This window comes from Plasmodium gaboni, chromosome 2, assembly GCF_001602025.1.
Source record: "Plasmodium gaboni strain SY75 chromosome 2, whole genome shotgun sequence".
In the NCBI taxonomy this organism is placed as follows: domain Eukaryota; phylum Apicomplexa; class Aconoidasida; order Haemosporida; family Plasmodiidae; genus Plasmodium; species Plasmodium gaboni.
This window is the reverse complement of record NC_031482.1, coordinates 304,191-316,688: the sequence shown is the minus strand read 5'-3', so window position 1 is coordinate 316,688 and position 12,498 is coordinate 304,191. Positions and strand designations below refer to the sequence as shown.

The following is a 12,498-nucleotide window of genomic DNA, read 5'->3' as shown; positions in this document are numbered from 1 at the left end:
TTTTTTTTTTTTTTTTTTTTTTTTTTTTTTTTTTTTTTTTTTTTTGCACACACATTGAATTATTATTCTAATTTTTTTTTTTTTCCCTTTTTTACAAAAAAAAAAAAAAAAAAAAAAAGAAAAATAAGAAATAATAGGAAAATAAATAAATAATTAAAAAAAAAAAAAAAAATGATATAATAAATTCTTATGAAAAATTTACAAAATTTATAATATTTATAATATTTACAATATTTACAATTATTTACAATATTTTTAATTTTTTTTTTTTTTTTTCTTTTTTTTTTTATTTTCAATTTGTTTAATTCTAACACTTATATTTTTTATATTTAAAAAAGATTTTAATAAAATATGTTAACAATTATTTGAAACTTTCTTTCTTTGTCATATTTTTTTTTTTTTTTGTTCTTCCTCTTATTTTAAGTATTTGTTTTAATTATGTTTTATTTAGATACTCACAACATATTATATCTTGGTAGTTGTTTACTTGCATCAGTATGTACTTTATGTGTATGTAGAAACCGTGAGTTATTTCCACACATTAGTGAAAATAAACCTATAGGTAAAAATAAAATAAAATAAAAAATAATATATATATATATATATATATATATATATATATGCTTACGTTTATATATTTATGTGTGTGTCTTTTTGTCCCTTGATATTTTTACATTTTTATCTTTTTAATATTCTTTTATTTTATTATTCTATATTTTATTTTTCCTATTTAGGCCACTTATATCGTCTTTTGAATATTCATAAATATGAATCGTTCAGTGTTATAATTCAAATTCATCATTTAAATTTAAAATTCGGTGACGATGATAATGCAAAGTTTATAGTTCACTTGAAGATAGGGAACAGATATGCCTATACACATTACCACAAGCAGTATCAGAATAAGGTGCACATAGAGGTATGTCAACTTATAAAAATATAAAAATATAAAATTATAAAAATATAAAATTATAAAAATATAAAAATATAAAATTATAAAAATACATAGGAATTATATAAACCATTTGTATGTTTAATATATATATTTTTATTTTATTTATTTATTTATTTATTTATTTATTTATTTATTTGTTTACCCCTTTGAACAATTGTAGGAAAGAAAAAATATGATTGTTAAACAAAACAACAATACTCTTAGACTAGAGGTTTATAAAAAAGGAACTTTAAAAAATACTTTTTTTGGATCAGCTGAAATTCATATATATAGCGAAATAGTCAAAAAATTATTTCCTTGCAATGTTTATTTTAATATCACAAATAAAAATCAAATTGTTGGTACAGCATGTTTATCATTTCACTACATTAATTTAGATTGTATAAAAAAAGAGGACCAGATATATACTTCTCTTTTCATTGAAACAATTATATCTGTTCAAAAAAATCAAACAAAAAATAATGAAAAAATTGAAAAACTTATAGATGAGGGCAAGGAACATTTTGAGGCCATCAAAGAAACGGACATTAGCTCAAGTGAGTATATCATAATTATTTCATATAGCATATATAAATTAATGCATATATAAATATATATATATATATATGTATATATATATGTATATATATATGTATGTATATATATATATATATATGCATGTATATATATATATATTTTTTTTTATAGCCATATATAAAAACATATCAAATTTGGCTCTTGAAGATAAAATCCGTTTGTTCTGCAAAAATTTAAATGGTTATTTGCTTCACAGTAATTTTTATATAAAACGATTTTATAACAAGTATTACTTTTACTTACATTTTTTTAAGGGGAAATTTTACTGGTGTTATTATAACGAAGAAGCTGACGCAAAGGTAAAATATATACATATATATATATATATATATATATATATATGTGTGTGTGTGTGTGTGCATATTTTTTATATTATTATTTATTTGTGTATATTTTTTCTCCCCTTAATTTTATAGATGGATAAAAACAGAGTTGGCTATGTGAGATTAGAATATGTAGTTAATGTATATAGTGACGTGTACAGCCATAAATACTTTTATATAAAATACAGGAAAAAAAATGAAAGAAAAGAAAATTATTTATATTTAAAAACTATAGATAAAGATAGAAATATATGGGTCAATGTTATTCATGATTTTATTATATTGGTAAGTAACTATAAACGTGAAAGAAAAAATAAAAAATATAAAATTAAAGAATTTACAAATAATTTAATAGAAGACACTCCTAAGGAAATTCTAGAAATTAATAAAACATTATCTCGTTCTTTATCAAACAATTCTATGAAAAATAAATATTTAGATAAGAAAAAAAAAGTAGAACTTTTAAGTGATATAGATAATGAAGAAAATTACACGAACTCAGGAGATTTAGGTCCAGTGTTTAAAGATATGAGCAAAAATATGTACAATTATAGTGACTAGTTAAAAGAATAAATAAATATAAATATAAAAATATATATATATATATATATATATATATATATTTCTTTTATGTAATTACAATATTTTCCTTAATTAACCAGACAATGTATAATATATACTTTTAAATAATACTACCAATATTGTTTTTAAAACATATTCTCATTGGATATATTATTTTATATTTTATTATTTTTTTGTCTATTTGTATTTTTCAAATTTATTGATGAAACATATTTTTAATAGAAAACTTATACACTAATATATGTATCCAAACAAAATTTTTTTTTTTTTTTTTAAACAATATGATCACACATTATTTTTATAATATAATATATATATATATATATATATATATATATAACATGTTTGTTTTAGTTAATTTAAAAAATTTATTCCTTATATATACACATATACAGTTACAACATTTTTAACATTTTATATTATCCTTTTTTATTTTCAATGAAAAAAAAAAAAAAATGAACAAATGAACAAATGAACAAATGAACAAATTAACAAATGAATAAATAAATGTGTGGATTTCATATGACATACATTTGGTCATCATTTATTTACTTTTTTTTTTTAATAATTAAATTTTTTCATTTATGGTACTATTAAATAAGTTTTCATAAAATTGATTAGTGTGCTCATTTATATATTCATTTTTTGAAAAGTCAATAAATTGAGTAGTATCTATAATACTAAATGAACATTTTTTTTCTGAAAATTTTTTCTTCAAAAAGTTATAAAGAAATAATATTTCCATATTAAATAAAAAGTTTTCATCATATTTGTAATTAAATAAAAATGTATTATTTTTTATATGGATGATTGTTTGTTTTAATTCAAAAGGATAAAATAAAAGGAAATAAAAAACTTGTTCTTTATTTTGTTTTTCTAATATAAGTAATATATCTGATATTAAAAATTTGTCTAATTTATAAAATGTTTTCATGTCTTTAATAATATATTGATTATTTTTATCATGTGTATTTATTTTTTTATTATATGAATATCTTATTATATTATCTGAGAAAAGTTGTATAGCTTTATGAACACTTTGATATTGATATCTATAATTTATATTATATTCATTAAAAAAAAAATCATTATATGTATTTTTTTTTTTATTATTAATACTTGAATTTATATATTCTAAATCAACTTTTTTTAATTGAAAATATTTACTATTTGAATATGTTGTAAAATTATTTTTTCTTTTTATATTTTCATCATAATTTCTCATTTTCTTTATAATCTTCATTACATTAATATAAACTTTCTCATTTATAATTTTTATAAAATCTAAGATAAACATTAATTGATTTACAAATAATTCTTCATCATCTTCTCCCTTTTCTAAAAGATTAACAATTATTGAAAATAATTGAATAAGAGATGATTCAATATTAAATAAATTTTCTTTTAACATTTCAGAATATTTGTCTAAAATATATTGTTTATTTTTTACAGATTCATAAGGATTATCTATTTTATTATTTTTTCCATACATTCCATTTTGAATTGTAATAATATTTGCATCTTTTGAAAATAAAAAATTCAAATTAATTTTTTCATCACATTCTTTAATCTTATTATTACATTGATAAAAAATTAAAATTAATAAAAAATTTAAATAATCATATATATTTAAAGTACATGGTAACGTTTCTGTTTTCTCTATCTTTTTAAAAACCATTATTTCATTCTTTAAATTAAAATATTTTTTCCTTTTTTTTATGTTATTTTCATTATAAGAAAAAAATTTATCACCTCCATTGATATTACGATTATTATCATGATTAGTCATCATATCATTATTATTATTATTATCATTATTATTATCATTATATTTATCATTATTATTATCATTATAATTATCACTGTTAGAGAATAAATCCTTTTGAAAATTATCTAAGTTTATTAAATTTTGCTTTATTTGAATATCTGTAGGCAGTTTCCACAGATTTTTCTCATGTGTGCATTTTCCTATCATTAAATCATTGTTACCATTTTCTTTCTCAATTTTGTTATTTGAACTTAAAAATAAATCACACATTTCTTTCATATCTTCAGGGTTGTTTATTTTTTGAAAAATATTATATGATAATAAAAATATTTTCATTTTTTTCTGGGATTCTAATACATGTACATGTGTATTTATATATTCTATTATTGAGTGAAAAATATCATAATTATATATTTTCATTCGATGTAATATTTCCAAGTACAAATATAAATTGTCTATACTTAAATAATTATAATTTTCTTTAAGAATAAATAAACACAATGCATATAAATTTAAATATTTTATATCACATAAAGATAAACTTATCATCAAATTGTGAATTATATATTTCATATTTTCATTATGCAAATTTTGTTCAATTATTTTTAATATTTTATCACTTATATTATCCAAATGAATTTCAAAGTTATATGGTACCTCCGATTGTTTTGTATCTTTAACTTTTTTCAAAAACATTTGTTCATTATATTTTATAACATAAGATAGAGAATTATAACTTGTATATAAATTATAACCACTATTATAACCATACAATATTTGAAACAAATTACAATATCCCTTTGATGATTCATCATAATAATAAGAAATAGGACTTGTCATCATATTGTTAATATATATACTATTATTATTATACATATTATCACTCTCTATTTTATTTTTCCAATTAGCTATTTTATTTCTTGAATTTTCAAGATTTTTTCCTGAACAAGTCAGGTCATTGTGAACTAGCCAATTTTTTTGTTCCCATTGATTTTTATTTTTTTTTTCATAATGAAAATATAATTTATGTTTAAAGACATTAAAATGTTTTAATATTTTTGAGATACAATTAAGAAAATTAATTAAATTATCTAAAGGTTCAGAATTATCCATGAATAAAATTCCTTGTCTAAGTAAATAAGAAAAAAAATCATAATTTACGTAATTACATTTTAAGCATGAGTTTATAATATTTGTGATTTGAAATATATTAAAAGTATTATTATTTTTTTGGTTCCATATTTTGTTATTAATTGGATATTTTTCGATATTTTCAATAATATCATTATTTTTATGATTATTTAATTTAAGGGTGTTATTCATTTCTATTTCGTTTCCTTTTAAAATGATGTGTGTTTTTGTTGTGGGTTCATTATTATCTGTAAAAAAATTATTTGTGTTCATCATTATATGGGTAGCAATTTTTTCAAAAAGTTCTTGTACATAATCTGGTTTAAATTTAGCAAATGAGTAAAATAAATTTGTAAAATGTATGGAATTATAAAAATAATAATTTTCCATTATAATATTTTTGAAATTTAAATATAATTGTTGATCATATATATTTAAGTTAGCTAATGATAATAACAAAGATGGGATTAAAAAATAATTTGAATCTTTTATAACATTTTCTATATTTAAATATTCTATTATATTATTTAAAATGTTTTTATTTTTTATTTTTAATTTATGCATAGATGATAGAAGATATAAAATATCTTCTAAACGAAACTTATGTTTTCCAAGTTTGTTGATAAATATTTTTATTTTATCTTTTGTAATAACACACTTTTGTTCTTTACACATATTATTATTATTATTATTGTTGTTGTTGTTTTCAATTTGTTCATAATTTTTTGAATAGATATATAAAACATTTAAAAAACATTTTATATTTACTTTTTTTAAACTTGTTTTGTTTAAAATTTTAAAATTAATTTCATTAATAATATCTTTATAATTATCTATCATATTCCATTTTTCAAGAATATATAAAAATATGCTTAATTGATTATTTGTCATTTGATTTATTTTTTTTGATAAAATATCTAGATGATTATAAACAATATCAATAAGTTGTATGTTTTTTTTTTTGTTGTTTATTTTTATTTTTTCATTTATCTTTTCCTCTTCATTAATAACAATTATCATGTCTTTTATATGTTTGTTACTATTTGTAATTCCTAATAATAACATAAAAATATTTTTTATTTTTATATGATCATAATTTTTGTTCTCTTTATAATATTGTATTAAGTAATGTTTCCATAGATTTTCATCTTTTATTTTATTTTTACTTAAGTAGTAAATTTTTTTACATAAATTATTAACAACATGTAAGTATATTTCATCTTCTTTAACATTAGAATTTTCATTCCCCATATTTTCTATTTTTGATTTTTTATGTTCTTCATTTGTTTGTATTAATATTTTATTATTATTTATTTTTACATGATTTTTTTTTTTATATATATGATCCTTATCATTCCTTCTATACATTTTATTATTTTCCTTTATATCTACATTATTATCATTTTTCTCTTCTTCAATATTTATTAACACATCATTTGTATTAAGATGATATTCCTTTTTAGTTTTATGAACACTTATGAGTCTTTTATATACTACAATGTTGTTATTCTCATTATATATATGACATTTTTTTTTTATTTCTAATTTTTTCAAATAGGAATAAAAAGTAGGAACATAGGTATGATAGAAATGTAAATTCCTCATAAATTTATTATTACAATTATTATTAAAAGAGTTACATCTTGATATATATTTTCTTATTTGATCCTTTACTGTAACATATTTAAACACATTAATTTCTTTCGTTAGAAATACACACTTATTCTTCATATCACAAAAATAACGTTTCTAATAAAATCCATTACATTATATTAAATTATATAAAGAGGAAATGCTGACGTTTTTATTTTTTTTTTTTGACATGTAGATTTATATGTACATGTTCATCTTTATATATTATAAATGAAAGAATTTTAGTTGGATATTTTTAATTTAATTTTTTTTATAAACTCTTAAACATATATATATATAATGTTTAATAACTCTTTTTTTTTTTTTTTATTTACATTAAAATAAGCTTTTTTATTTTATTATTTTATTTTTTAATAATTCATTCACTCACCTTTTTGATACTGACACTTACATATTTTATTATACACAAAAAAAAAAAAAAATAAATACTAAAAAAAAAAAATTCCTAAATTATAAATATATATTTAAATATATAATATATAATATTTATATCAAAATTATGTGTATATTTTGATATGTTCATATAATTTTAAGATTAATAGGAATTATTAAAAATTATAAGTTGATAAAAAATTTTATATTTTTAGATATTATATAAAAAAAAAAAAAAAAAAGAAGAAACAACATATTATATTATATTATATTATATTATATATAAATAAATTATTTAATTTGTAGCACAACTTTGACATAAAAAATTATATAACATTTTATATTTTTTTACCGTTATATATTTTCATTATAAAATTATTTCTTCATTTTGAAAATTAAAAAAATATATATTTTTATTTTCTTAATTATAAAAAGGATTATTTATACGCGTGAATACATACATATATAAAATATATTTATAAAAAAATATGTAAGTAATGTTTTGATATCTTAAATATATATATATATATATATATCCTTATAGTGATAATGTGAAAGAATCTATTTTATAAATTTTTTAACATTCAATGTGCCTATAAATATTTTATTTTTGTTCATATATAACCTTAACTCATTCTTGGAAGACTCCTGAAAATATAAATTTTAATTATGGGGGGGAGAAAAAAAAAAAAAATAAGAACATGTGTATTTATTTTGAGTTATCTAATAAATGCACTTATTTTTTCTTCTTTAAAAGGATTACATAGATAAATATATACACACATAAAAATAAATATATATATATTTTTATTATATTCTTTTATGATTACCTGTATGTGTTGTCTATTAATTTGTTGAATTTTCCATAGAGGTACGACTTTTCTACTCTTTTTAAGAGTGGTCTTAAGTTTTTATTCTTCCCTAAAAAATAAAATAAAATAAAATAACACAACATAACATATGTATTATTATACAAAATAAATATATCATCATTACATTTTTTTTTTGATTTTGCTTTTATATGTTTTTGATAAAACATTCTACAATAAAATATGCACAATATATATATATATATATATATATATAATCCTTATAATGTATGTGTAAATATTTGTTCTTTTTTCTTTTAACTTACACATGTCGATTAACTACTGGGTCATGTTTTCTTAATGATAATCTGTACTTTGATTTACTTGGAGAAATGTAAGTGGAGTATATATAATTACTTGCACATGATGATATTAAATTTATATGAACCCTTTTACTCTTACATCTAAATAACACATTACTTAAAAAAAGCATTTTATAACAAGAGAATAAAAAAATTATACATATTATTATTTGTTTAATTATATATGAATTCTCTTTTTCATTTCACCTATGAAATATATATATATATATATAATCTTCAAGTTGCAGTATATAATAATATATATGCTTGAAGAGTTTATTATATATTTTTTTATTTCCCCTATATAATATATATTTAATTTTTTATATCCTTAAATTATATTATATATATTATATATTATTATATATATATATTATTTTTATTTTTTTTAATGTTTTATTATTATTTCCTTTTTTTTTTTTTTTTTTTTTTTTTTTTTTTTTTTTTTTTTTTTTTTTTTTTTTTTTTTTTTTTTTTTTTTTTTTTTTTTTTTTTTTTTTTTTTTTTTTTTTAAAAAAAAAAAAAAAAAAAAAAAAAAAAAAAAAAAAAAAAAAAAAAAAAAAAAAAAAAAAAAAAAAAAATATAAATATACATATATATATATATATATATATATATAATATATAAACCACCACTAATTTGTATTCTTTCTTTTTTATATTATGTTTATAAAAGAGTGTAGAATTTTTTTTTTTTTTTTTTTTTTTTAGTAAATACAATAACCATAGTGTAATTATATTTGTATATGTATTTTCATTTTTATTTATTTTTTCTGGAGAGCATAAGAGGGGAGTTGAAAAAAATATATATTACAAAATTTTAATATATATCAAAAAAAAAAAAAATAAAATATACACTTATATAAATAAATACATCCATCCATCCATACATATATGTATACATGTATGTGTAAAGTTCCTAGTATAACATATTACTTATATATATTATGTACATATAAATAAACATTTAGAAATGAAAAAAGAAAATAATTCATTGTTATCATCAAGATATAGAATAATATTAGGAGGATTTTTAATTCACTGTACTTTAGGAAGCATTTATTGTTTTTCTAATATAAGTGTATATGTAATATCATATATGAAAATAATAGGATGTTCTGATGTAAAATATAAAGATAGTAGTTGGATATATGTGTTGACATTGTTATTTCAATGTTTTTTTGGTTTTTTTGGAGGAATATTAAATCAGAATTTAGGACCACAAATAAGTGTCTTATTAGGTGGATGGTTAATGTGTTTAGGAATTTTATTATCATATTTTACAGTTTTTAATTTTTATTTATTTTTAATGACATATGGAATATTATGTGGAATAGGTTGTGGAATAGCTTATCCTATCCCTTTATCTGTGGCAGTGAAAAAGCACTATGACTACAAAGGAGTGGTAAGAATAAATAACAACACATATATATATATATATATATATATATATATATATATATGTATATTTAAATTTTGTTTCGTTGTAAACGAAATAAAAGGAGTTAAAGATTGTTATTAAAATGAGATATATATATATATATATATATATTTATATATATAATTATGCAGTTGTTTACATATTTATTATCATATCTTTTTATATTCCATTTCAATTTATATTTTTTATACCCACCCCCCTTCTCTTTTCTTTTCAGATTAGCGGTATCATATTCATAGGGAGAGGACTATCCGTGTTCATTATTTGTCCGCTACAAAATTATTACATAAACAAATACAATTATATGCCAGACTATATGCCAGAAATAGAAAATTCGGATGAGAAATATTTTAGTAACTTAGATATATTAAATAAGGTACCGTATTTGTTTATATATGAAGGTATATTTTTTGCTATAATTCAGTTTTTGGGTTCTTATTTGATTGCAGATTCAGGTGATACATCTAAGGATTTCATGGCTTATAATGATAGGAATAATAAAGTGTTATATTTTGAAGAGAAAAGTTTTACAAATAAGCCTAATGGTTTATCTAATTCTTTAAGAACGTTATCAAATACATCTAATTTTTCATTTAGAGAAGCGAATAATACATTTATTAATCGTGAATTTATATTAATATGGTTAATGATATTTTTTAACTGGCAAGCTATATCATATACTCAAGTTTTCTGGAAGATATTTGGAATGAATTATTTATTAATAGATGATAGATCTTTATCAATATTAGGATCTGTATCTTCTCTTTTTAATATTTTTGGTAGAATTTTTTGGGGAGTTATAAGTGACTTTACAAGTTTTAAAACAACATTAATATTAATGAGTTTTATGATGAGTTTCTTAACAATCACATTAACTATGTCAGGGTTTTATGGTATTATAACATATTCTATATGGGTATGTCTTATTTTTTTTTGTCATGCTGGCACTTTTGCTGTATTTCCATCTATAACTGCTCATACATTTGGAACTAAAAATTTTGGACCCGTATTTGGACTCCTATTTACAGCAAGAGCTTTTTCAAGTATTATAAATGCAATGATATCAGCAGTCTTATTAAATAATATTGGTAACGTCGCCATGTGTGCTATTGTTTCTTTATCATCCTTTGTCAGCATCATGTTGGCGTTAGCATTTTAAAAAATTTAAATGAAAATAAAAAGATATAATACACACACACACAAAAAAAATTTATAAATCGATATATATAAATGGGCACACACACATATATATATATATATATATATTTATATGTTTATATATTTTTCTCTTTGTTTGGTTTTTATATTATTTATATATTACAAATTTAACACATTTTTATTTTTTTATGTACATTTGTGAAATGCTATATCATTACAAATGTTTTTATAAAATCCTATATTTTATTATTTTTTTTAATTTTTTAATTTTTTTTAATTTTTTAATTTTTTTAATTTTTTTTAATTTTTTTAATTTTTTCGTTTTCACATATATTTATATATGTACTATTTTCCTTTGAATATTATTTTACACCTTCATTATGATCTTATTAAAAAAAAAATATATAATTGTTCATATATATTTTAATAATATTTTCCTACATTTTATATATATAAGAGGAGCTAAGAACCCTAAAAAGATACCCTCCACATAAATGAATAAATAAATAAATAAATATATATATATATATATATATATATATATATTTTATCTTGTGGACTTAATTTAAACCATAAAAGGAGGGAAAAAAAAAAAAAAAAGAATTAGACAATTAAAGGGATAACATAATATATTTTTTGTAACACATATATATATATATATTATTTATATGATGATTCTTTATCTTTTTGATAAAATATAAATATCAATGATATATTCATCCTCTTTCATATTTATTTCCTTCTCCCTCACAAAAAAAAAAAAAAAAAAAAAAAAGAATTAGACAATTAAAGGGATAACATAATATATTTTTTGTAACACATATATATATTATTTATATGATGATTCTTTATCTTTTTGATAAAATATAAATTTCAATGATATATTCATCCTCTTTCATATTTATTTCCTTCTCCCTCACAAAAAAAAATATAAATATATAAATATATATATATATATATATATATATATATATATAGTTGGGTTGTTTTTTTTTAACTGTAATATATTATATTTTTATTTATTTATGAACATTGGTTTGTTTTATTTTATTAGTACATTTTTATATATAAAAGAAAAAAAACTAACTAGATTATTGTATTCTCTTTTTATAAAATAAAATTATATACTTTAGAGGGGAGAAAAATACTTGTCATTTTTTTCTTATTCTTTTATTTATTTTTTTTATGAAAAGCAATTCAAGGATAAAAATAAAACATAGAAAAGACAAAAAAAAAAAAAAAAAAAAAAAAAAAAAAAAAAAAAAAAAAAAATAAAAATATATAAAAAAATATATAAATAAAAATAAATATATATTATTTATTAATATATTTAGTATAAAATATAATTTTTAATAAAAATATTAATTAT

The 12,498-nt window shown here is 17.7% G+C and overlaps 4 protein-coding genes across 4 annotated transcripts; 2 read left to right on the top strand and 2 right to left on the bottom strand.

The window, feature by feature from the left end:
• Nucleotides 1–438: 438 nt before the first annotated feature.
• On the top strand, nucleotides 439–2,415 carry PGSY75_0210600 (hypothetical protein; the record flags this gene model as incomplete). The annotated part of the gene is made up of 5 exons (XM_018783773.1): nucleotides 439–562; nucleotides 735–919; nucleotides 1,116–1,491; nucleotides 1,643–1,830; nucleotides 1,948–2,415. The coding sequence occupies 5 exons, from the start codon at nucleotides 439–441 to the stop codon at nucleotides 2,413–2,415; spliced, it is 1,341 nt and encodes a 446-aa protein (XP_018643763.1).
• Nucleotides 2,416–3,004: 589 nt separating this feature from the next.
• Nucleotides 3,005–7,066, bottom strand: PGSY75_0210500 (hypothetical protein; the record flags this gene model as incomplete). The annotated part of the gene is made up of 1 exon (XM_018783772.1): nucleotides 3,005–7,066. One exon carries the CDS (start codon nucleotides 7,064–7,066, stop codon nucleotides 3,005–3,007), a length of 4,062 nt encoding a protein of 1,353 aa, XP_018643762.1.
• Nucleotides 7,067–7,986: 920 nt separating this feature from the next.
• Nucleotides 7,987–8,662, bottom strand: PGSY75_0210400 (putative 50S ribosomal protein L33; the record flags this gene model as incomplete). Its single annotated transcript, XM_018783771.1, has 4 exons — nucleotides 7,987–8,008; nucleotides 8,191–8,281; nucleotides 8,357–8,400; nucleotides 8,496–8,662. The coding sequence occupies 4 exons, from the start codon at nucleotides 8,660–8,662 to the stop codon at nucleotides 7,987–7,989; spliced, it is 324 nt and encodes a 107-aa protein (XP_018643761.1).
• An 841-nt stretch (nucleotides 8,663–9,503) lies between these two features.
• On the top strand, nucleotides 9,504–11,130 carry PGSY75_0210300 (putative monocarboxylate transporter; the record flags this gene model as incomplete). The annotated part of the gene is made up of 2 exons (XM_018783770.1): nucleotides 9,504–9,935; nucleotides 10,189–11,130. 2 exons carry the CDS (start codon nucleotides 9,504–9,506, stop codon nucleotides 11,128–11,130), a joined length of 1,374 nt encoding a protein of 457 aa, XP_018643760.1.
• Between the last annotated feature and the right edge of the window lie 1,368 nt (nucleotides 11,131–12,498).